General features: G+C 38.1%; 2 protein-coding genes across 2 annotated transcripts in view; both read right to left on the reverse strand.

Moving 5' to 3' along the window:
• The window catches only part of Map2k5 (mitogen-activated protein kinase kinase 5), a 186,867-nt gene extending 185,019 nt beyond the window's left edge, over nt 1-1,848 (reverse strand). The window contains exon 1 of the mRNA XM_055596747.1: nt 1,831-1,848. Within this exon, the coding sequence (XP_055452722.1) occupies nt 1,831-1,848 (18 nt within the window). The remainder of the gene's footprint in view (nt 1-1,830) is intronic.
• An 18,364-nt stretch (nt 1,849-20,212) lies between these two features.
• Nucleotides 20,213-26,592, reverse strand: part of Iqch (IQ motif containing H) — a 190,510-nt gene continuing 184,130 nt past the window's right edge. Inside the window, exon 17 of the mRNA XM_055596756.1 lies at nt 20,213-20,296. Coding sequence (XP_055452731.1) covers nt 20,213-20,296 — 84 coding nt within the window. The remainder of the gene's footprint in view (nt 20,297-26,592) is intronic.

Here is a 26,592-nt window from a genome sequence, read left to right on the forward strand (position 1 = left end):
TTTTTTTTTTTTTTTAAGACTTATTTATTTATGTCTCCTGTGTTCGGGTTTTTGCCTGCCTGTGTGTTTGTACACCATATGCATGTCTTGTGCTGGTAGAAGCCAGAAGAGGGCATCAGATCAATTGGGACTGGAATGACTGCTGGTTGTGAATCACTGTGTAAGTGCTGGAAACTGAACACTGATCCTCTGAAAGAGCAGCCAGTGCTCTTAACCCTGAGCCATTGCTCTGGACCATAACTGGAATTCTTATCACACTGCTGAAATCAGTTTGGCAATGCCCCAGGCTGACTTTGAACTTGCTCCCACCTCAAGCCTCATATACGTGGTTTTGACAGATACAGGTGAATATGTGCATGGCTTATGATAGACCTTGTACTACTACTAGGTCCATACCTATATTGTTTTATTTGACAATGTTTAATGACAAATATCATTCGGTGGCTGGTTTTAAACAATATAATTTTTTTAACTTTTAACTTTATTTAATAGTTTACTCTACATCCCAATCATAGTCCCCATCCTCCTTTCCTCCTGCTCCCACCCTCCCTCCTTCTTTCCTTCTTTCTCCTTCCCCCTCCCCTACCACTCAGGAAGGCCCCCCCCCCATATACTAACCCATCCCAGCACTTCAAGTCACATCAGGACCGAGTACATCCTCTTTCATGGTGGCCTGGCAAGGCAGCCCGACCAAAGTAAAATGATTGAAAATCATGCAACAGAGTCAGAAACAGTCCCTGTTCTCCTTACTAGGAGACCCATAAGAAGACCAAGTTGGCCTTTGGGTATATATGTGTAGAAGCCTAGATCAAGTCAATGCCTGGTCCTTGGTTGGTGCTTCAGTCTCCAAAAGCCCCCCTGGACCCAGGTATTTGGCTCTGTTGGTCTTCTTGTGAAGCTCCTGTCCCCTCTGCACTCTTCTATCATTCCCACAACTCTCCCGGAAGGCTCCCTGTGCTCTGCCAAATCTTTGGCTGTGAGTTTCAGCATCTGTTTCCATCCTTTGCTAGGTAGAGCCTCTCAGAAGACAGCTATGCTGGGCAAAAATTTATTTCTAATGAGGGCCATACACAGTATTGACCAAGACCAATTCAGCTCCTCTGAGAGTTTTCTTCCTGGCTTGCAGATGGCTGCTTTATCCCTGTATCCTCATAGGGTGGACCTACTTTTTACAATTCATGTCAGATTTCATCCTCACTTTGGTGACTTATTTAACCTCCTCTCAGGCCCTGTTTCCAAAAGGCAGGCACATTAGTGTTGGGGCTTCAGCATATGAACTTGAGTGTATGTGGAGGGAGACACATTCAGTCTATGGCAACATCTAACATGAATTGTACATTAATATTCTCCACATGTATCAGAATATTCATAGCATCACTATTCATATTTGTCATACCCGATCTATGGATTACACATATCAATTACATGTCCAGGTTTTTATATCTTAGTGTTTTCAGTTGTATGGGGCATATTCAGCACCTCATGGATGCTAAGCAACTACTCTACTACTGAACTACATCTCTAACCATTGTTGTTAGTGTTTATTAAGGATCTAGAGAAAAAAATATCTATTTAGACTTAGTCTTGTGAGTGTGTGTTTGTGCACTCGTGTATGCATGCACGCATATTACTTATTTTCATGGTGTTGTTATTGGGCTTTAAGACAAGGTCACACTGTGCCACTAGGCTGACCTCAGACTTAGAAGCTGAAGCAGTCCTGCCACCCAGCCTTCCAGGTAGCTGGACCTGTAGGTGTGTATTATCACAACCATCTCCTGTGGTTCTTACGACCTTACAGTGAGATCCTGATTTAAAGTAGTTCCCCATTACCTGAACCTTGTTGTCCATGGCAAACCAGAGGAGTGAGTGTGGTACAAGCTGTTTAGAGAAGCAATATGACATTCACATGACTTCTTACAATATGTTGTTATAATTGTTATATTTATTTTTAAAATAAATTATGACCAATATATTTATAAATTAATTTTTCATAAATATGTATGTATAGGAAAAAACCAGGACATATAGGGTTCAGTATATTTGAGGTTTCAAGTATGTTCTGAGATCTTGGGATAAGCAAACACCTGTAGATAAACAAACACCACTGTATTGTAATAATGTGATTTAACACAGAGCAGGATTAGGATGTAGATTTTAATTCACTTATATTCTCAAAGGTAAAATTAAGGAAATCGTGCAACATGCATATGTCATCATATTAGTAAAATATGGAAGACTTACAAATATGAGGTTAAAATGCTTATATTTAAGATTTCATTTAAAATTTCCAGTTTATGCCTTAATGACTATTGTTTTAAGGAAGGATGACTATGGAAATGATTTTGCCCAATTCTTATTCCAGCATGGTTAGGATGTAATCACAGTTAGCCAAAATACCTTCAGACGCCGGCTTCCTTGGTACCTATCTCTGCTTGGTGGCTCAATGCCCTCTAAGCCAAGGTCAGCACTAAAAACAGTGGGGTTAGCTACCCCTACAGCCAAATGAATGTCCATCAATTCTCCCCATCAGTGGCAAACACTGCTTACTGCTCCCCCCTGTACTCTTACACTGTCTTGTCAAGGACAGTATATATGGGCTTTATACCAGGTTGTCTCCATGGAAAAGGCTAGGAAAGGAAAGGAACACTGTATTCTTATTTAGATCTTCTTGAGTCTTTTGTAGAACTCATTGATGTTCTCTGAAAGCTCCAAGGAGTTGGCTGGCTGCTGGGGCTGCTGTTGTAAAGAGTGACACTAAGAATTACTCTGGCAAAGTGCTTACTGTGGGTGGTGGATCTGAAGACCTTGTCCTCAGACACCTGTGTCCAAACATTCCCTTCACCATGACATGAACTTCCCGGTGCTAAGGATACATGTGTAATTTCTAAAGTTCTGCGACCCCAGTACCTAGGCTGGCACTTGGCTTAGTGTAGGCACTATTTTTTAATAAATGGGGATGGATGAAAATGAATATGATTAGTATATTGAGGGATGTTGGAGAAAGGAACTTATATTATGTAGGATCAACGGTTTTAATCTAGTTTATTTAAAATGTTAATTTGGGCAGATGAAGAAATTAAACTACAAAATAGGTAGGAAATGTATCCAAGATGATCTATCAAAATCAAGTATAAAAACCCTGTCCCCAGCTACCAGTGAGCTTTTCATTAAAGGCAGTCTGGTGTAGGCGTTGGCACTCTGATACCTGGTGGCAAAAAAATATGTTTATAACTTTGTAACCCAGATAAGCATATATGCTGGTAGATAATGGAGTCCATCATGTGGGCATGTTCTCAGGCTTACAAGCCTTCATAGTATATAGTCAGGGTTTGGAGTTGCCTTTGAAAAGATGGCCGAATAAAGTCAAATTCACGTTCTACATGGATCATAGTTAGAGCCCCGGCTTTTAAAGGGAGCCTTACTTTATTAACAGAAATATTTATGAAAAGTCTATAACAGTTTTTGTAACACAAATAACTTTCAGATCAAATCCTGAAGATACTTTGGCTCCATTGCTGATCTTCAATGTCTCTGCCTGCTCCCTGGTCTCACTGTCAAGTAGGTAATGATCTATAAACAAATACTGCCCTAAGGGAGCTCTCCACTTAAAAGGGCCCTGAGTCATTTTATAATGGAAATAGAGAAGACTCCTTACTGATTTATGATTTGTCAGTAAAGGTTTTTGAAAATTCCACTGGCATTTTCAAATGGAATAGGATTTTCGCTTCTATATCATCATACTAAGTTTTCTCCATTTTTCCCACCCCTTGGAGAAAACTTTCAAAAAATTGATATGCATTTATGATTTTCATTGTATGAAATACCATGTTATCTGTATGTCCATGTTTTAGTATTTTTTAAGCTAGAAATGACCGCAGAGGGCACTAATATCAGTATCATAATATCTGCCCCTCTCTGAGCATTTATTAAGTCTTGGCTGGATTGCTTCTATTGTCTCATCTAAACACTTCCTCAGCAGTGTTTCAAGTTCTCATTGCCAACCTGGAGAAACAGTTTCAGGAGGGGCAGTGAGGTCTGCAGTTAGAGTAAGCTGGTGCTCGGGCGGGAACTTGAACCTATATAGGCAGAACTATAATAAATGCATGGTTTGTCAGGTAGGCCAGATTCAGTATACATGTAGCCAACACAGTCTAATATCTAGAAGGTTATCTGGCTCAAAGAGAATTTGGCGTAAAAGGGTATATGATCATTATCAAACCAAAAAACTGATTTTTTTTTCAAAATTAGATTAGCTGCAATATTTGCTGCAAACTAATTGTTTATATGCCTATGGGAAAGTATGTTTTAAAGTGTTTAAAGTGAGTCACGAGTGAAGGAGTTTGGACACCATGAACAAGGATCACAAATCCAAGTCTGTTGTCAAGTTCTAAGTGTGGATTTTGTTTGAGATGCCTGCCTGAGCTTCTACTGTGTGTGTGCCTGTGTATATACAACTTTTTGGAAAGCTTAGAATTTTATTAAATAAAAGCTTAGTTTGTCAAAGTTGCATTTTCGTGGAGAGAGCATCTGGTCACAGTTGAGATGCATGTGAGTCTGCTGTGGTGATACGTATATTAGTCCAAGCCAATGTCTCCGTGAACCACAACTTGAAGGTTCAGCTCTTTTCTTTTATTCTTTATTGCTGTTTCTCATAAAGCAAGATGTTAACGCTAACTGCATGCTCTATTAATAATATGAAGGTGAACTTGAGTCATCTTTGTTACTGAAGATGATTAATAATTACTAGATCTGCACATGTTTCTAGTGCATCTCAGTAAACAAACAGGGTACATTGTTGGGTAGTAATTGATTAATTAGCACATTCATCCTACACAGCTCAGTGGTCCAAGGATGCTGAGTTTGAGATATTGTTCATAATTATTACAGGAAACAAATCTGCTCTATTTCTCAGTTTATTCTTCTGTACACTACTTTTTGTTCTAAATCGAATGCTTAATGGTTCAAAACCTTATAGGTTTGTTCATATAAATCAACTCATGAAAAATTGCAAGTCATAATCTCAGAATATTGTTTTTGTGTGAACTAGGGTGAAAAGTTTTATGAGGCTAATTTTAACATTTAATCTCGTTACTAAACTGGATCAGATACTGTAAATATAGGGCACTCCCCTGCCATGCAGGAAATGCTCCTTGAGCACCTATGCACAACAGGGGCACTGGAATCTCATTTGCCTCCCAACTACATTAAATAAGCTGAGGATTGCAAGTGTCATCAAGTTAGCACTATGCAGAACCAGGCGCATATACTGTGGAATCTTCAGAAAAGTGTAGCATTGTGTATCAGTTACCATTTTAACTGTGTGGTCATTTAGGAATTTTTTTTTTTTCTAATTTACTGAGCCAGCATGTAGTTGAGAGAGCTCTGGGCAGGGGCTCACGAGTCTCATGTTCCTAGCTCTATCTTCTTTCTCTTTCTCTGTCCTGTGGTTGGACCCAGGACTTCATACTTTCTAGGCCAGGGCTGTATCATTGAAGTTTAATTCCAGCCATGTATTCTTTCCTAAGGAAATGATGATCCAGTCACTTCCCCTGTTTAGCACGAAACATTCATCTATAAAGTGAGGGTACAGTGAAAAGCCCAGACTTCAGATACAAATAAGCCTAGCTTTGTATCTAGTCATAATTCTAGTTTTACTCTTTAGGGCAAGTATGTAAACTCTAAATTTGTGGTTTCTTGAGTGTATTATAAGACTCCAATAAGATGTGAAAATACTTTGAAACAATATAAATGTTAGGGGTTTCTCATATCGTTCGTAATCTTTTTAGCTAGTTAATGTTGACATGGTGCATTAAATGCACTAAATAGCAGCAAGAGCTTTAATGCACCATTTATGCTGTTACTGAGGTCTTTGGGTTAAGAATTTCTGATGGACTTAGTGTCAGGCTCTCTGATCACCTCCCCCTGAGTCGGGCCAGCCTTACCAGGCCACAGAGGAAGACAGTGCAGCCAGTCCTGATGAGATCTGTTAGGCTAGGGTCAGATGAAAGGGGAGGAGGACTTCCTCTATCAGTGGATTGGGGAGGGGCATGCGAGAGGAAGTAGGAGGGAGGGATTGGTAGGGGATGAGGGAGGGGGCTACAGCTGGAATACAAAGTGAATAAATTGTAATAAATAAAAAGGAAAAAGAATTTCTGATGTGACTTCATAATTAAAATTTAAAAAAATGATGATGTGTCTGTATGTCTGTGCACACATATGAGAGCAGGTACCTGAGGAAGCCAGAAGAGGGCAGCTTATTCCCTATAGCTGTAGTTAGAGTCTGCTGTAGGCTGCCCAGTGTGGGGACTGCAAACTGAACTCAGGTCCTCTGTAAGAGTAGCATGTTTCTTAATCTGAGTTATCTCTTTAGCCCTGATTTCATAATTTATTCCTAAAGAAAAAAGTCTGAAAAACAGTATTCCTGGAATAATCCTCTTGTATTGTGTACATGAAGATAAATTATATGGAAATTCAACACGTTTGATGAAGGTACAAATGTGAAATATATCGATCGAATAACCTACTATTGAAGAGGAATGTTCTAGAAGATGTGTATGTATATCTCTATGCATATGTACATTTATACATTTGTATATATACATATCTTCAAGCTTACACTTTGTTGGGTGAGATAGGCAATAAAAAGTTTATTTTGTAGTATATAATATGAAATGTGATTATCAGGTACCCTATAGAAAAATAAAGCATGGTAAAGAAAGAGTAATATTACTTCTATGTTAGGGAAGTGGTCAGGTAGGTCTACCTAGTCTTGTGAGAGTTGAATGGAGATCTGAATGCTGCAAGGGAGTGACCGGCCACCAAGAGTGAGTTAGGCAGTGGGATGTACTGCAGAAACCCTAGGCCATGAGAGTAAGTATACTCTAGAATTTTGACAGTAGTTATAACTATGAATAAGAGTTGGCATTTAAGCTTTTTCTTTTCTGTGATTCCCTACTTTTTAGGTTTTTCTTTTTGAAGAAGCTATGTGACCTTCTATGTGTTTCTTTTTTTTTTTTTTAAATAATATACACAAGCTTTTGCAATTACAAAGACTTTAAAACTATATGAAGTAATCTTATGAAAAGTGTTCCTAAGTAGGCTTAAAAGCTGATAATATTTCTGCTTTTGTCTTCCTGGTTTTAATGCCAAGAATCTCTGAACTGAATATGAGACATTTACGAAGGGAGAATTTTGCCTTTACAATGAAGTTCAAAAAGTGTTTTAGAGCCAATCATGGTATTACATGTTTAGTCCCAGCACTTCGGAGGCAGAGGAAGGTATGTATGTGTGGTTTCAAAGCCAGCCTGGTCTACAAAGCAAGTTCCAGGCCAGTCAGGAGTAAGACACTGTCTCAGAAAAAAAAAAAAAAAAAAAAAAAAAAAAAGGTTCTAGGCATAATCTGTGTCCTGACAATCAGTGTGCACCTTGTAGATTGGTAAGAGAATTGTCCTCTTCCCAGCTCCTTTCTCAGGCTTCGGTCCATGGATGTCAGAGCAATTCCTTGTGCTTGCTTTTAGTAGATGTGGCCCAGGACACACAGGAACGTGCTAGGATGTTATTAGAAGATGGGAATAGATGTGTCAGACAGAGCTAATTTTGCCACCAAGATTACACATCTCATGGATGTAGTCATTAGGGACTAAGTTAACTCCATAGCAAAGTAGAATGTTAACAAATACATCATCTCTAAATATATCATCTCTCTTTTTAAATACAGTTACAATATAAAGAAAAGATCAGAGTTAACACTTCAACTCTTCATTCTTTCCCTAAAAAGCATATATAAAAGGACGATATGTTCTGATTTGTACAGGGATAAAAGTGCTCAGGAAAATATTCTTATTCTAATTTCTAGTCCATCTGACTATACCAAGATATTCTGGTAAAGAGTGCACATATTTTGTCAGTTCAGGCAAAAATATTTTTAAAATAAAATGTTTCCATTATTTAGTTGATTAACAAGTACTGAAAGTTCAGTGTACAGAGTGAAACATACCCAAATAAAAACATTTTCCAACATAGGATCATATTTAGCTTCTTATTGAAAGATGTATTTCGCTTCAGTCAAAAGAGTACCTTCTATGGTTGGGGAGATAGCTCAGTTGATAAAGAGCTTTTCTTGCTAGCATGAAGCTCTGAGTTGCCTCCCAGAACCCATGTTAAATCAAATAAAGGAGGTGGTGTTGTACGCTTGTAATCCCAGTGCCAGGAGGCAGAAACGGGAGAATCCAGAGACCCGCTGGCCAACCAGTGCCTGGAGGCAGAAACGGGAGAGTCCATAGACCCGCTGACCAACCAGTGGTGAGTTCCATGCCACTCAAAGGTCCTGCCTCAAAAATAAATAAATAAATAAATAAATAAATAAATAAATAAATAGATAGATAGATAAATAAATAAATAAATGGACAGTGTACCTAAGAATCAACAGCCTATGTTATCTTACACACACACACTGAGTAAGAGAGAAAGTCAGAGAGATAAAGACAGAGAACTTCCATTAGAAAAACAGGTTTGCATTGTAACGAGGTATTTTGAAAACAATATAAGAACTTGATTGTTAGCCAATCACAGTCCTTTGGGTAGAACGTGGGAAAGATTAAGAATGTATACAATTACAAAAATAATATCAAAATATTTTTATTCATAATAAATAAATGAATAAAGAGATGTTCTAATAAATTAAAAAACACCTTCTGTGACATGTAAACTTTTGCCCTTCTGGGGGCTGGAGAGATGGCCCAGTGTTACAGAACACTGCCTGCTCTTCCTAAAGGTCCTGAGTTCAATTCCCAACACCCACATGGTGGCTCACAACCATCTATAATGAGATCTGGTGCCCTCTGCTGGCAGCACCGGAGCTGCTTGGGCCCAACGTTCCCCGCTGTCTCCCATACCTCATTATCCCTTGAGATAGTACACCTTTCACGTGTTTATATGTATTCTGTGTGAGCTCTTCCCATACAATTGGATTGTTTCACTTTCTCCGTTAATGTCACACAGGTTCATTATGTAACAGAAAAAAAATTCATGCTTAGGAAGTAACCATTGTTTGATTGTTTTGGTGGTTGTTTTCAACATTGTCTCAACATTGGCCTGTGATGTCTCAGACACTAACATGAAGCTTAAGGCTTCATCCCAGAGATCCCAGCTTCTTAAATTTTGGGTTGTGACCACAGATGAATGTGGGCGTACCAAACCTAAATTAATTCAGAATCAAGCACGACTGACCTTGGTTTCAGGCTTGCTTATTGTGGCTCACAACTTCACTCCACTTTGGTTCTGAGCACACAACACCATCATGTGCTGGCAGCTGTGCCATGCTGTTCCAGTTAACGCAGCCTGGAAGATCTCAGGTCAGATTCAAGACTATTATATGTTACAAACTAGTATTTTTACTGTGCATGCAGTATTTTCATACAGAAACATGGGTTTAATTACAGGAAACAAAGACTGTTAATATCTCCTATCATTATCTATCAAAATGTCAATATCAAATTAATATTTATATTAAATTATATTAGAGTATTTGATTAAAAATATTGTTTGAAGTAAGAAATGTTTGAATTGTTGACTTAAGTTTCATAAAAATCATTCAATAAATTTTGTCTTGGCATTAGGACAGAATTTCTAACAATTTCTGAAATGGTCCTAAACATGCTTATACCATTCTGTACTGCATATTTATACAAAAATATTGATATATAAATATTTGTCTACTCTGAAAATTATTGAAACTGTATGTTTTGTTGTACCAAATGCTAAGCTGACTCAATTCTTTATGTAAAAATAAGCACAGCATGTCCATTTCATTAGTGGGGAAATTTGCTTTCATCTTTAATAAATGGCAAAATTATATCTATATAAATTTAGAAATAGTTTATAATTTATTATCAGTAAATTTTTTATTGGCATGCCTATATACCTGAGTGCCCCGAGCTGTTTAAAAATTCTTTGGGGGAAAAGGTATTTTTAGTGGAAAGAGTTTAAGAAGCCCTGCCCTAGGTAATACCAGCCCTCCTTAAAGTTGCTGGAGAAAACTCAAGTTTACTAAAAGAACCTACTTCTTATTCAGATAAATACATGAAGGTAGGGCTTCTGACCATCCAGCTCCATGGAGGGGAGGAGCCTGCATTCCTAAGTGAATTTCACAAGAAACAGCCCCTCTTTCATACTGGACTCTTCCCCTATCGCTGTTACGAGCACAATCCTAGTTAAAATACCTTTACCCACTTTAACCAGTATGTGGTCTTACTTGTGGTTAACAATACGTAAAGTGTACAGTTTGACGTCTCATTATGTACATACATAGCAAAGCTATTTGCGTTTCAACGCGGCGACTGTCCTGCCACCCTCTTTGCCCCTTTGTCACCCTCTTGCTTCTCTTCACCCTAGTCTACCCCCACACTAGCTTTCCTGCAGTTTATAACTCCTATAATGTTAAATGTATACACTCTGTCTGCAGCTCTTCATTCTATATAACGAAAGATTCTTTTATGTCATTGAGTTTATCAGCATTTTACTCATTTTCAGTTTTTATTTGGAAGTTTCTATAGGTTTTTCTTACAAGTACTTCTATGAGCATGAGTTTTCTTATTGGGTAAATATCTACAAGTGGCATGGCTAAATTATGTGGTAGACATAGTAAAATATGGTATCTAATAGTCACCTGGGGTTTTATGGGTTATTTCCCATAAAAGAAAATGGAAATAACATATGAAAGACTTGTTGAACATTTATGCCATTCTGGTTTTTCACGATGTTGCAAATTATTGGGGTTTGTTCTTTTACCCTTTCTTCCCTTCTTTCTCCTCGTTCTTTGCTTTCTTTATGTATGAATGGTGGCGTGTGTGTACATAGTGATAACTGCAGACATAAAGCAAAATGTTACAGAGTGGCAAAGAAATGTTTTTGGGAAAATCCATTATCCAAAAACAAAATATAAAACCCAGGAGTTTGGAAGATGGCTCAGTCATCAAAGCGCTTAGCTTGAAAGCATGAAGTCCCAGGATCCAATTTGTTTTGTTTTTGTTTTTGTTGTTAAAAGCCAGTCATGGTGGTATATGCTTGTAATCCCAGTGGTATGCACCTGTACTATCAGTGCTGGGGAAGCTGAGACAGGTGGTTGTCTGCAGCTAGAGAGGCGGACTATCCAGCCTAGATTACCTGGAAATTCCAGGCCAGGGAAAGAATCTATCCTAAAAAGAGACAGGTACTTGAGTAATGACACCCAGGGTTGTTCTCTGGCCTTCACAATTGTGTGTACATTTTTGCCTTCCCACACATGCAAACACACACAAAGTAAAAAAATTAAAACAAAACCTCCCAAATCTATTTGCGCATTGGTACCAAAGCTATATTTTCTAGTGCTATATTTAGGTTGTTTTTACCAACAGATTTTTAAACAGCAGGGACATGCTTGTTATTTACTGTTTTGGTGTCTTTCCCTCATTTACATAAATACCCCAGAAACCAGCAGTTTAAAACTAATAAAAGCTAAGGCCCTCCATCAAGTGCAATAAAGTTTCACAACTATGAGATAGATTGTTAGAGTGAAAAATAAACCTATATATGTAGTTATGAAGATTTTTTTTCCTGAAAAGTGTATAATCACATTTCAAAGTTAGAACTTCCATTTGAAGTAGCAATATAATAATAATGCTTAAACATTTCTGCAGAATGTTTCATCTTTGAAATACTTTCTCAACACTGGCTGTTTAATCTCTGTGGCTCCCCTAAGGAGCAGGTATTACCATCTGCCATTTATCCAGATAGAAAAGCATGGAAGGTATGCATAGACTAGAGAGCAGGAGAGAGGGATGGCTGCAGCAGAAAGTTCTGGTCCTTGTTAAGTCTGTGTTAGTGTGTAGCTCCAAGAAAATGCATCAGGTTTCAGATAGCAGTATAAATAATAGCTGAGTTTACATTAGCTCTGGATCTGAAGCCTTATCAATTGACCTATCCAGGCCTTCTTACATCAGCTCAGATACAGTGCTGACAGTTCTGTGGCATATACTGTGGAAGGAATGGTGTCTCAGTACATTCTGTGTTGCTATAACAAAATACCCGAGACTAGGTTCTTTACAACAATGAGGCATTTATTTCGTTCATCATCTGATGGCTAGAAAATACAAACAACACAATGCCAGCATCTGACTAGAGGCCCCTTGGTTGTATGATAGGATGGGAAAGGGAAACAACAGCTGTCTACAAAAGTTGAGCATTTATGGTAACCTTCTTTTACAAGCTGGGTCTTGTGACAAATTAACCCCTACATTGGAGAATTCCATTAACCTCTTCCAAGGGTGATGCCCTATGGCCTAACTATCTTCCATCAGGTTCTGATCTTTCAGCTTTCAATACTGTTACACTGGAGACTATGCTGACAGCACGCAGACCTTTGGGGCACACTAAAGCCATAACAGAAGGGAACGGATCCTCAGCACACCCCATTTGCATTGCAGAGATTGAAGCAAACTTTTTCTAATAAGAAAAGAAAAGGCAGGCTATGGCCATCCCACCCAAACACGCCAGTCTTGTCTGGTCCTGGAAAATAAGCAGGGTCTAGTACTTGGAAGGGAAGATAGCGGAAACAAATGTTTCCTCCCTTCCACCTGGGCATGATCTTGCCAACTTAGAGTTTTCCAAATAAGACTATGATTAGTGCATTTGAGGAACTGAACAAATGAGCTCTGCACATTAAAGCTAGAGGAACAGTAAAATAAAACTAATGAACATTTATACTTTTGGAAATATAATTAATGTATGCTTGAGAAATTTTGAAAGATAAACATTTAAATGTTAAGATACTTATTACTTTCCCCACAGGGACAATGTAGGGAATTAATGAGATAACAAATGCAAAGTGCTTTGAGCTCTTTGGAAGAAAGGTGCCAGATGAATACAAATGGTTATTAATTGTTAAAGCTATCAGATGGTTACTGATAGAGCACTCATGGTAGAAAGTCTATTTTAACAGTTGAGAAACAAGATATTTATAGTTCTTAGGATGATAGAAATGAAATGGTCCCTTTCCCTCGTTACGTTCTATCTTTTCAGAAGTCCCGTCCACTTTTTGACCTCATACTCATTTCTCAAAACTACACAATGTAGCTTTCCTATTTCCAATCTGCAACACCTTCCTGGTTTCATTTCCCCACCAAAGTCTTCCAGATCTCACATCCCAGGAGAATTTTGTTGATACCATTTCCTTTCTACCTTGTTTATTTGATCACATAATTGTGATGACTTATGATGCTGCCAACTCAAAAGTAGATATTTTGTTATATTAATATTTATTGTAAGTATAGTACAAGAAAGTTAAAAGTATGTTAGAATAGCCATCACAAAGACAAATTTACTACTTTAAAAAAGGGAGGGGGACCTGAAGTTGGGAGGATGAAATGTAATTGATAGTTGTTTTGGTCAGTGTTCTATTGCTGTGGAGAGACACCATGGCCCCGCAGCTCTTATAAAAGAAAGCATTTAATGGGAGCTTGTTTACAATTTCAGTGGCTCAGTCCATTGTCATCATGGCAGGACTTATGGCAGCATGTAGGCAAATGCTGGAGCAGCAGCCGAGAGCTATACCCTGATCTTAAGCAGAGGAGGAGACTCTGGCCTTGGTATAGCCTTTCGAAACCTCCAAGTCCATCCCCTGTGATACATGTCCAACAAGGCCACACCTCCTAACCCTTCTAAGTAGTGCTATTCCCAACTGTCCGGACATCCAAATCTATGAGCTGTGGAGATATTTTTACTCAGACATCACAAAACTCCTTTGCTTCAGAATAGCTGCTGTAGAGAAAGTCATGGATGTAGAGTTGGGGACTGGGCAAGTCTTATGTGGGTTCCTTAATGTAGCTGTATGATAATTTTATTGGTGAGTTAATTAGAACAAAGTGATTTTTTTAAAAAAGTAATTTGTTTGGCATAGTGGTGCATTCCTTTAATCTAGCACTTGGGGTCAGAGAGGCAGATCTGAGTTTGAGGTGTTCTAGGCCAGCCAGGGTTACATAGTGAGATCCTATCTTGAAATAATACATAAATTAAAATTTTATATTTATCATTTGAAAATTTTATATGTGGATATAATGTATCTTGGATATATATATTTTATCTTATCACAAGATGTGTATAAATTAATTTGTTTTCTACATAGATGAAAGCAAACCTGTTGTGTAATCTAGAGCAGGTGAAATTAAACTTTCTACATAGCCGGGCACAGTGGCACGTGCCTGTAATCCCAGCACTCAGGGAGGCAGAGGCAGACAGATTTCTATGAGTTCAAGGCCAACCTGGTCTACAAAGCAAGTCCAGGACAGCCAAGGCTACACAGAGAAACCCTGTCTCAGAAAACAAAAACAAACAAACAAAATTGTTAAACTTTCTGCTTTACACAAAATGGTAGTTCATGGCGAAAAGGACCAAATGTCAAATTTATTTTCATTTAACCTAAAGCATGGCGTGAAGTACTCTTATTAAATCTTGTTGTCGTTGTTGTTTTTTTAGATATGTAAGATGAGGATAGTACTAATAACTATCTGCATGGGTTTGCTGGGAAGATGCAATAGAACTACAGAGCTTCGGGTCCAGTATTTCTGGGCCCTACTAAATGTACAGTAAGTGGAAAGTTTAAGTAGCTGGTGGGCAGGGGTATGTCAGTGGACAGTATGGTTGTGTGAGCTGTTTTGTTTTTTTAGAGTTAGTGTTAGGTGGGCAGTGTTAAGAAGACACTCAGCAATGATGCTCTCCTAAGTGTGAGTGCGCGCCGCCACTGCAGATCTTCAGCAGGAGACAGTAGGACACATCTTTCACAGAATTAATTCTACTATGCAGTAGGAAATGACACACCATTTTCCAAGAATTCTTTTACTAACACAGATCAGTAAAAATTCAGCAGTTCATCTTCACTTGATAGTGTTTCGGATACGTTAGACATTGCACGCACATAAACAGATTTTCATATTGAAAATTTAGTGTGCTAGCTGTACAGTATCTTTGTAACATATATGTGCTGAAAGATAATGGACTATGCTTCCTTGCATATGTTCTGTAATTAAACCATTTCACTAATTTAATCTGGTCCTCTGGCTTCTTCCACTTAATTACTTGACTTGTTTTAGTCTACGGATATTTTGCCTTTCATTTTGAAGCTGTAGGTATTTGGGCAGAGAGCCTTCTTCTTATCATTTTAGCATGGACCTGAATCTGAAGAGAAGGCCTGAGTTTGGAATCAAGTGTTTTGTGTTATAAAATAATGATGTATGCAAAGGAAGCAAGTGGCATTGTTTGAGAAACCAATCATGTGGGTTTAAAAAAAAAAAAAAAGGAGAGGACAGTGACGCGTTTACTGTTGCCAGCAGCTCCAGGCTCAGGATTGCTAATCACAGTCCACACTCGGAACTTCCCTATGGCTTTAATGGTTTTGTGAGGAGGGCTTTGGCCACGTGAATGATCCACTGCTGTGCTGAACAAAATGGAGACAGTTTTCTTTTAAAGTCCAGAGCAGATGAGAGCCATAAGGAGACAGAGGGTTTCATTTACTCTCAGGACATGATTGTGCCAGTGAACTAATGAGTCTCCTGGACCTTATGTTGCTCTGGCTTCAATCTAAGAATGACTCTAACGGGCATGTAGCACTTCCTATCCGTCAAGTGTCTGGACAATAGGCCTCTCGGATGGATTGGAGAGATCTGGCAAGAGAAAGGAGTCATCACCGTACCTAGCACAGACAGGAAACCTGGCTAATTAATGTATTTCCTATAATGGCTAAACAAAAGCAGACACACAGAGAAATGTTAATTTTATAACAGAACTCTTAGCCTGTGGCTGAAGCAGTTTAAAAATGATTGAAATTCCACAGGCAAAAATTACTTCTCATTTCCCAAATATATGTGTTTTTTATAAATGTGAAGGTTGTTCTTTAAAACTTATGTGATTTTGTTGTTGTACCTTGCCTATTTATCTTTCAATAAAGCTGGCAGATGTAGAAATGTTTTTAGACAATTATGAAACAAAATCTGAGAGTGGCAGCTATTTGTCCTTTAAAAGGTACAGTTAAAAATTCAGCTCGTAAAAATCCTACTGTTGTATCGTGCAGAAAATTAGTAACTGGGATTTTCATTGACGCTGGGAACTCCAGCAACACTGTCTTTAAACTAAGAGCAGATACTGCCACCTAGACACATTTCAATGTCACGGTTAACTTCACATTGGCTTTTCTTACTCTGTGAAAGCAAGAACAAATAATAAGGGCTTGGTACAATTTAAATAGAACTGATGATAAATACTGATTTAAATTTTTTTGGGAAAAGAAGACACTTATTTTTGGCAAATAGCATTAACTATGCTTTATTCAGTGTTTTAAATGTAGAAGTTAAGTGACTCTTGGAAACAGGAGAGAACTTATAAAATACAAGAAAACTAGAGTGACAAAAGCTTCCTTCTGTTCTTTTCTGAAGCTCCTTTGGAAAGAGGAAGGGACTGCCTATCATTCACAAGTTTTAGTTTAGTAAGTGAAATAACATCACATAATAAGCAAGATTTTAAAGATGATTACAGTTTGTTTTGATTAACCTCTTGGAAAACAGAACAAACTAACTTCCCTATTTTTATGCTATTAGCAAAAGGAAACATTGTTCTTTCTTGCTCTAGACAGGTATGCACAGTCATGATATATCTTATTGTATCTCAACAGACTCATACAGGTTATCCTCCTTTTCTTTGGTCTGTTTTTCTCCTTCAAATCTCATTTTGTTTTCTTCTGTTACTCCTAAAATGGTTTCAATATCATCAATGGCAGTCTGTGAATATGAGTAAAGACAATATTTATTACTTTAAAGACTTCTTACAACACCTACCCTCAAGCATTTATTCCCTTACAGAGTTGAGTGTGGTTGAAACCAGTTCTGCTCATAATGTGCGTCACTCACCAGCACCATCTACACATCACTGTTGTTGGACTTGCTGATGTACGTTTAAAAAATGAGCTAGAACTCAAAGCCTTATGTCCTAGAATTTTTATGTACGTTAAATCTAACAGTGAAAACAATAGGTTTATATTTTCCTTATATTCAGATTTTTTTTTAAATTTCATTTTTTTTTCTAGTCAACTTGGTGCATCTAACAAAAAACATTAATCCATGATAGGTCAGAAAACAAACATAGATTCTTCAGTAGATAATTTGAGAAGTACTGGCCAAAGACACTTTAAAACAAGGGCTAGGAGTCTGAAAGAATTTTTTTTCAGTGTTTTCTGGGTACAAAACTGTCATCTTCCCATTTTCATTTATGTGTATTAAGGAATTGTCTACACAATATGAGATATTCTTTTATAATATAGAATTCAGTAGGCAAATGTACAGTGCGATTCCATAGCATCTTTATAACCCCAAACAGGAACCTGTCCCCATTAGCAGTTTTTCTCCCTTTCTTCCCTTTTCCCCAGCCCCTGACAACCACTAATCCGCCTCATGTTTTATGGATTGCCTTGCTTTGCTCACTTTATATAATGGAACCATACAGGACTTATCTTTCTATGACTGATTTTTTTCACTTAGCACAATGTCAACATTCATCCATGCTTTAGTAAATATACACTTTCAGCACCTCACTTCTTTTATAGCTGAACAATATTCCACAGTATTTCATTATATGAATATTATCCATATACTAGAATGAAATTCACTATTTTCTCATTTGACAAACATTTGGGTTGTTTGTACATATTGATTATTATGAATCATGTTCCAGTGAACCTTAATGTACAAACTTTTATGAATATATGTTTTTGGCATATATATGTAATATATGTTTTTGGAATATATGTAATTTGGCATATGTATCCAAAAATAAAATTATTGGATTATATGGTAATTTTATATTTAATTTATTAAGGAATTACCAAACTCTTTTACAACAATATGTGAAGTTTCTAGTTCTCATTTTTCTAAAGTCCTTGCAAATGTTTGCTATTTCTTTTCTTTTTGATTATAGCCATTTTAGCTAGGTATTATATGTTGCTATGGTTTTGATTTGCATTTCATTAATGACTTACGATGTTTAACATTTATTCATACATTGGCCATTTATATATCTACTTTGAAGACATATATATTCAAATTCTTTGCTTGCATAAGCCTTTCTATTATTGTGTTGTAAGAGTAATTTTATATACCCTGAATATTACAGGCTTCTCAAATATATATTTTACATATGTTTTATGATATTCTATGTTTTCTTTGATAAAATCCAAATAATTTGTTTTTACTTTAGTTGTTCTGCTTTAAGCATCACAGCTAGAAAACTATAACTAATACAAAGTCATGAAGGTATACACTTGTGCTTCCTCCTAAGCATTTGATAGTTTAACTCTTAAATTTTGGTTGTTGATCCATCTTAAGTACTTTTTGGAAAGGGTACCTCAGAGAAATTCAACCTTTATTATTTTTAGGTTTTGTTTGTTTCAACACCTTATATTAATAAGACTACTTTTTCCAATGAATTGTTTTAATACCGTTTTATAAATTAATTGGAATAAGGTATGGATTTCTGTTATCCCCATTTCATCCTATTATGCATACATACATGTGTAGTTTATTTAGCTCACAACTTTGAAGGCTGAAAGTCCTAGATCGGACACCTCTGTCACTACAGCCTCTCACCCCTTAACTGCAGCACAGCAGGGCAGATGGCACCATGGGAACTTATTCAACAGGAAGGATCTCATGGTGAGATCGCAAAAGTGGGAGAGGCCAATATTGTGCTTTTGCAAGGACTATACGGTATTCTATGAAAATTGCATCAGTCTCTTCCAAATAGGATTTCCTAAAAGAATTCCCCACTAGCTCCAGTTTCACCACCTCTCATATCATACTGGGAAACTGGAGACCAAGCTTCCACCACACGAGCCACTTGGACACACACTCAAACTGTATCAAACCATTGCACCTCCCTTGGTAACTGTGAATGGTGTTGCAGCACTAGGCCTTGCCTAAAGAGACATTCTTGGGCCCTGTTATTCCAAACCAAAGATTCTGATTTTGTTAATTTGGGTAGAGCCCAGGAGTCTGTTGTCTTAGGAAGAATGAGAGTCTAGCATAGACTCTGGTAAAGAAACAGAAATTGCTTTTCAACATTACTAACTCAAGTTCAAGTTGACTTTAACTGTTACTTGGTTTCTTAAACCTTTTTACTAGTGGAAAGGGTGGCTTGTCCTTGGACTTCAGGATTGCAGTGCAAAAGTTTGGAAGCACCAGTTTGGTCTAATTTGTTCATTTTAGAGAAAATAAAATTATTGTTATTTACTTTAGTTTTGTAAAATTATCTCAATCATGATGTACAAAATCCAATATAGTCTTTTAGGTCTTAAATCACTTTTACGAGCGAAGCATTGTTATTAAAGGGATTAAACCCAAGATTGAGCAATATTTTATATGTGTGTGTGTGTGTGTGTGTGTGTGTGTGTGTGTATAATGAAGTTTTACTTGAGCTTTCCATTTAAAAGAAAAGGAACATGCAATTTTCCACTTGAGTCCTTAGATATATGTGATTCATTCAAACATGGTGAAGGCCTAGGCTGGTAGTTGGATTAAAAACTTGCTCATCAGCTCTTTTCAGTAGTTGCCTCCTGTGTTCTAGAACTTGGAGATTTGGATTTTTAGAAGGCTTATAAAGGTTAGTGGTGAAGTCCACCTTGGACAAATGGGGTGAGTGGATGACCCACAGGGGTGTTGGGATTTTTCTTCTGCTTCTCTTTAACACACATTGTTCTTGGGTCTGAGAGTCTGGCTCTAGAAGCTAGGCTCCCCAGGAATCACTAGCCAGACAATGCATTATGTGAAATACAGATAGGTACACCATAAATTAGTTACAGTCTAGATTTTGGTTCCATTGTGGCATTTCAGAGTCACCTCCAACATCAGAGAGCTCTGTTGTCTCATGAGCCTGGCTTTCAAAATGGCAGCGAGTTAAAGCAAGTCTACTAGATTTCAAAGAAAAAGTTTCAAACTATTAAATTTAACTAACAGGTTCAGTGGGAACCTTACAAAATTGACCCTGCTCATTGTAAAATATGTACTGCTTACAATAAAAAAAAGATGGCTTAGCACTTGTTTACAATACAGCATGAGGTATTTTTCAGCCCTTGTACAGAAATTAAGCAGGATCGTTAGTTAATTAACACCTCACCTTAAAATTGGTCTCGCCTTGCATATTAGGTACTGATATTTCTTGATGGATGATGAAGAGATTGCGAGCAAAGGTCATGAGGACCCCCTGGAGATCCACACCGATTGTTCTGTTAATGATATCCAAACAAATGAGTTTACCAGCGATTCTCCTCACATGCCTAAAAACAATCGCCCTCTCATTTGTGTGGCTGATGATGGAATTTAATGAGTATTTTCAATCTCACAAGGTGGCAATCTTCAGGGAGATATGAAAGATGAGGCTCCATTTTAACTTGTCAACAGAAAGGATTTGTGTAATAAATATTTTTTATTAATCAACTTAGCAGAATATAGCAGTAGGTTCAGCCATTTCTTGTAAAAGGCTACTACTAAGCTAGGACAGCTAGGACAGTTGATTTTGAAAAGACTCATTGCTAAGGGTCATTCATGTCTAACAATTTTCTGGAAAGACATTTGCATTTCTGGTTTCTGGAGGCTTCTCTGAGATTTATTTTCTATTTCATGTGAACAAACAATTTCTGTTCATGTTCAAAGACACATGTCTCATTTATGAACAGCTGCTGCTATTCTATACCATTTATACCAAGGCCAGAGAACATGTCGAACAAGTAGGTTATTGTGTGTTTTAATGTGAGAAAATTCAGAGAATTATTTTAAGCCTTGTCAAAGGGAAAGCAACACTGGTTAAGTGTATGGGTTATTAGTATTTCATATGGAGTCTCATTATGTAGCCCTGGCTGGACTAGAACTCAGAGATCTGCCTGCAGTATGCTTGGATTAAAGGCATGTGCTGTGATGTTTGGAATGAGGGAATTCATTTTTAGTAAGTGTTACTTCATAAGGGAGATAACATTTACGGGAGATGTACCTTAGGTCGATTGCAAGAATGAAGACAAAACTGAGACTGCTTCAACAGTCACCCCCTGAAAACAAGCCCTGAAATCAAAGCTTCCAAGTTCCTAAAACTGGAGTTCATTTGGGTTTTGTCTTTGTCTTGTCTTACTGCTGGCTAACTTTGTGGAAGCTTATAAACTCTAGGTCTTCATTTCCTCTTTCTACCAATGAATGACTTGGACTAAAACAGTGCTTCTGAGCTTTTTGAGTTATACTTCCCAAATCCAAGGACAAGACCACCTCTTCTACAGACAACCATTAGAAAATAACTTTCTTTTAAGAAAATAAATAAGCTGAGAGTGGTTAATGCCTTTAATCCTAGCACTTGAGAGACAGAGATAGGCAGAGCTCAGTGAGTTCCAGGCTGGCCTGGTCATGCTACATAGTTCTAGGACAGTCGCGACTACAAACAAACAAACAAGAAAATAAATAATAGGCAAAAGCAACTCCAAACTAAGTAATTTTGTAAAGTAATTTGTATTTTATTACCACAGTTAGTGTTAGATGCTGGGTTGTTAGGAAAACAGATTTCTGGGATCCATGAAGATCTGGGTTTGTGTAGCTAAGAATGCCTGTCTTTACTAAGCTCCCTCGGCATTTTTCATGTATACATTAAAAATAGAGATCCATTAAAAAATTATAGGTATATGTGTGAATGTGTGATATTTGGTCCACAATAGTTTAATGCCTTCTTTCACTTTTAGAATTTTCTTCATGTTTCCTTTCCTTGGAATTTCTCCTCCAATTCTATAACTTCCAGAAATAGCCCAGAATAAATGGAGTCATGGTGAAGTTATGCCAGAAAAGCCAAACCACACATAGATGGTCTGTAGAGTCATATCCTCTTGAATTACCTTCCATTTTCCCTAAAAGGTTGACTGACTGGTGTGCCACACCTGGCATGGCATGATTTCAGTAAAGCCAAACAAAACTGAGCCATCTCCTAAAAAGCCTCTATTAAAGTCCTAGGATTCGTGTGTGTGTGTGTGTGTGTGTGTGTGTGTGTGTGTAAATTCTATAACATGAGACCATCTCTTAGACACTTCCCTCTAAATAACCTATTATCAACCATATTCACAACTTAGTGCAATTCCTTTTGTATAGCTCTCATTCTACCCTTTCATTCAGATAGATACAAGTGAGAACTGCAAGGACATCTGGAATCTTCTCTAATGTCCAGAAAAAGTAAATCAGCAAACTTTGTACAAACATAAACTATGATGTACCTTAACTCACAAAAGCCCAATATTCTTTACATATCCAGGGTCCCTCTGCAAAGCTGCCACTTACTGTAACTTTAGTGAACAAAAATCTAGAGTGAGGATCACGGGAGAGATGACGTGTTTGGGGACACAGGCAAGTCACATCTCTTTTTCTAAGCCTGTTCTCATTTTTATAATTACCATGGTCCTTCCCTGCTCCAAGGCTCTCTGGCTCATGGTTACAGTACGGGATGAGAACATGAAGGGGCATACAACACAGCAGAGAAGGCAGAAGAATCTGAAGTCTATATCAATGGTGCTCTTTCCCTAGAATGTGAGCAGTAATGACTTCCTAGGAAGTACCCTGATAGGACCATTTCTGCCACTGAAGCTGGGATGTGACCTGCATCCTTGCCTGAACTTTCAGGTGCAGGTGTAGGGACAGCTGGGTGAGTTCCACTTGGCTGCCAGTCTGATTATTTTTTCTGTGGGCCTCAGTATAAAATCTACCTTGCTGATGAGTCAGCTCGATGATTGGGGGCTTGTTAATGAAAGTCCCTTATAGCTTTTGAATTCTACAGTGGTTTTCATCTTGCCTGGTAATTCTAAGCCCAGGGACCCACCTGCATAAATCTTCCTGTGGCCATTATACCAGGAGGTTTTCCTGTGTTCTATCACTACTTCCCTGTGCCACCTGTCATTTTTGAGACACAAATCTTGCTCCTGATGCTGCTGGGCCTTGTCACTTTCTGATAGGCTTTCTTCATGCCGGCCCTCTATTGATTTGCATCTCCCAAAGTGGCCTCATTTTTAAATAGTCAAAGTCCTATAGTCAAGTTCCCTCTTCATTATTTTCAGACTGTTTATTTACTTTTTGTGGTTGAAATTTTGCTAGCGATGTGAGCTAGTTGCCTCAGATGACCTGTTCCTAACCACCTGAATCCTAATCTGGATTTGGTGTACCTGGCCCCCTACCTTGTACTATGTGCATGAGGGCTTATCTAGTTGCAGCCCTAGGACAGCTTGTCTTTTGTAGTTTACCTTTCATGCTAGCTTGGTGGACAATAAGAGTTCATATCTCTGTGTTCTAATTTCTAGTTCTTGTAAGTTCCTGAGATTTAAAAAAAATGTACTTGGAGCTTGCATCTTTTCCATGTAATTAGACTCCTTCTCTGGAAAATATTAATTTTTTAAAATTGGCTTGCTAATATCAAATCCATTTGTCTGCTTTGTTTGCTGAGTCACAGTAATTGCTTTGTTGTCTTTGCCTTCCTGCTGCCCTAGCATCACACTGGTACATCTGTAGAGTGTAAACCACTAAGGTAGGGCATAGAGCAAGGAGGGAGCTGAGGGATGAGATATCACTGGGAAGTAGAAGGCAGCTCCTTACTTAGCCTCTGTCTTCTGGATATAAATACCTGTACAGATGAAAGGAATGCATGTTTGTGTGGATATTATAGATAGAGGTTTAATTTTTGGTATCTTGGTACTAGATTAAACTGTAGCCACATTCTAGCTCCAAAGGAGAAGAAGCAGCATTTTCATAATACAAAAGCATCAATGGGGCTGAATGGCTCTGCCATGAGGACTCTGCTTAGCATACACATTCTGTGATTGCATCCAAACCCAAACTGGCTCCAGTGCTACTTTTTAGAATAACATCTACCCAGGTCACCAGAGCACCAGCACCTACCTTTTCATCAGAGCTGGTGCCCTATGAACAAGATTTGAGCCTTGTATGTATGCAAGCTTATGTTAAATGTAGATTCCTACCTGATAATTGTGTATAACTGTATTTAGAAACCTGACACCAACATCTATAGGCACATTGTGAAGTAATTGAGTTTCTAAATAAAACAAGATGGACTTCTGATAAATCAGCATGCTGGTTAAAATTCAAGAGAAACATCAATCTCATTGGTTATAGACAATTTTTTTTCATTTATTACATCTTATAGACATACGTCATACTTACATCATGCCCAACTTGTATCTCCTCACAGGTTCATATAATATAAAAACAGTTCCTTGTCTGTCCTGTAAGGTTCCAGTGAGAAAAAAAGAAATAGCACATTTATTTAGGAAACAAAGACAATCTATTCTACCCCGGGTAACTAGACTGACAAGAACTGAAGTCTAGAGCTACCATCAAATATCATTTAAAGGAGCTGCCTCCAGAAAAGGGGGGCAGTCTATTTATTTAGTACAATACTTTTATTTGGTATTAGGTTTTTACAGCAGCTACATCAGAATCATTTATTCCACTTGTGAAGATGGCATCTTCGTGGGTGTCATCCAAATTCAGAATCCTTGGACTTTGCCTTTTAGGTCTTTGTTGGCTGATTATTACTTCAAAAACTGAAAACCACTGTTATAAGAGCAGTTCATAAAAAAGGAAGAAGGTGTGTGTGTGTGTGTGTGTGTGTGTGTGTGTTTGAAAAAGAATTTGAGAGTGAGGAAGATACCTCAAGCATGAGGATCAGAGGCTGATATCAAGAACTCACATGTTATAAAACCTGGTTGAAGGAGCACACTATGACCATAGCGCTGGGAGATGGAAACCAGTCGATTCCTGGTGCTTTCTGGCCAGCCAGCCTACCCTATTGGTGAGCTCCAGGTTAGTGAGAAACTAAGGAGTGACAGCAAGGTTGTCCTCCTGGCCACCACAGACATACACCCAAACATGTACATGTATGTACCTACGTACATACACACAAACATATACACATATATACACAAAAGAATTTGAGTTTCAGTGAGAAACCACATGTAAACACTTCTACCTTATTACATAGGTTTTAAAAGACATTTTATAACTCAGTAAGCAATAGCTTGAAACACTGTCTGTGCTGGTTTGAAGGAGAATGGCTCCATAGGCTTGTATGTTTGAATGCTTGGTTTCTAGTTGGTGAAACTATATTGGGAAGGATTAGGAGGTGTGGCCACCTTGGAGGAGGTGTGTCACTGGGGATGGGATTTGAGTGAACTCTCTTTCCCTTTCTGTTTTTGCTTCCTGCTTGTGGATCAGATGTAAGCTCTCAGCCATTGCTTCCAGCATCGTATGCCCATTGCCATGCTCCCTGCTGTGATAGTCGCGGACTCACCCTTTTACACTGTAAGCAAGCCCCCAATTAAATGTTTTTCTTTATGAGTGTTGCCTTGATCATGGGGTCTCTTCAAAGCAATAGAAAAGTAACTAAGACAGAAAAGAAGTTGGTACCAAGGAGTGGTAACCAGCCTTACCATGTGGGTTGTTGGAAAAATGTGGACTTTGGGATTTTAGATTAGGAAAATGGTTGAATGCCATAAATAGGGCTTAACAGCCATTCTAATAGGAACTTGGAAGACAGTACTGCTGAGAGCAATGTGAACTGTGGAAGCCCAGCTTTAGAGGTTTCGGGGGGAACAATATTAGCAACTGAACTAGAGACCTCATGATGTTTTGGTAAAGATTGTGGCTTCTTTCTGCCCTTGTCCAAAAAAAAAAAAAACTGCCAAATTGAAAGTTTTGAACTAATATCATTGGCAGAGAAGATGTCAAGATAATCTAATATTATCTCTGTCATGTGGTTGTTAGTGATTACTCTTCTGCAGATCTACTATGAAAAAGCAAGCAGGTGAAAAGAAATACAAGCTGTACAGTTTGAGGAGAAAAAGAATACCAGGAAATTTAATGTTGGAGCCTTGGTTTGTGCTGGAAGAGATAAGAAGAAGTGGAATAAAGGGAGTAGTGCCCTTTGCGCAAGACATCACCCAGCTAAGCTTCTAACTCATAAAAAGGAAATGCCTAAGGAATCTTTTTCAACCTTCCTAATGCTGCAGCCCTTTAATATGGTTCCTCATGTGGTGACCACACCTACCATAAAGTTAGTTTTAGTGCTACTTCATAACTGTAATTTTGCTGTTATGAATTATACTATAAATATCTGATATACAAGATGGTTTTAGGTGACCCTTTTAGGTGAAAGGGCCCTTCAGTCCCTCAAGGGTCTTGACCCAGAGGTTGAGAACCAATACCCTAAAGTAAAGGAAAGCTTATGTAGCAAAGGAAGGTATCAACAGATCAAAGCTTATGCGAATGTAACTCAAGGAGGGAGCCAAGCTCCACCCATGCTAGCAGACAACTTGGCTGCATCAGCCTCATGGAGTAAAATCTTCATGGTTGTGAAACCTTTCTCTAAGTTTAAGAAAAGCAGCTGCAGCCGTGTTGTGGCAGAGGAGTCTCTGCATGGAGGCCCAAGGTACCATTGCACGAAGCTGTGCAAGTGAAGCTAGGATTGGGTTGGAGACTCCAAGATATTGCAGAG

The sequence above is a fragment of the Psammomys obesus genome, unplaced genomic scaffold (genome assembly GCF_907164565.1).
Source record: "Psammomys obesus unplaced genomic scaffold, mPsaObe1.curated_primary_1811, whole genome shotgun sequence".
Taxonomy (NCBI): domain Eukaryota; kingdom Metazoa; phylum Chordata; class Mammalia; order Rodentia; family Muridae; genus Psammomys; species Psammomys obesus.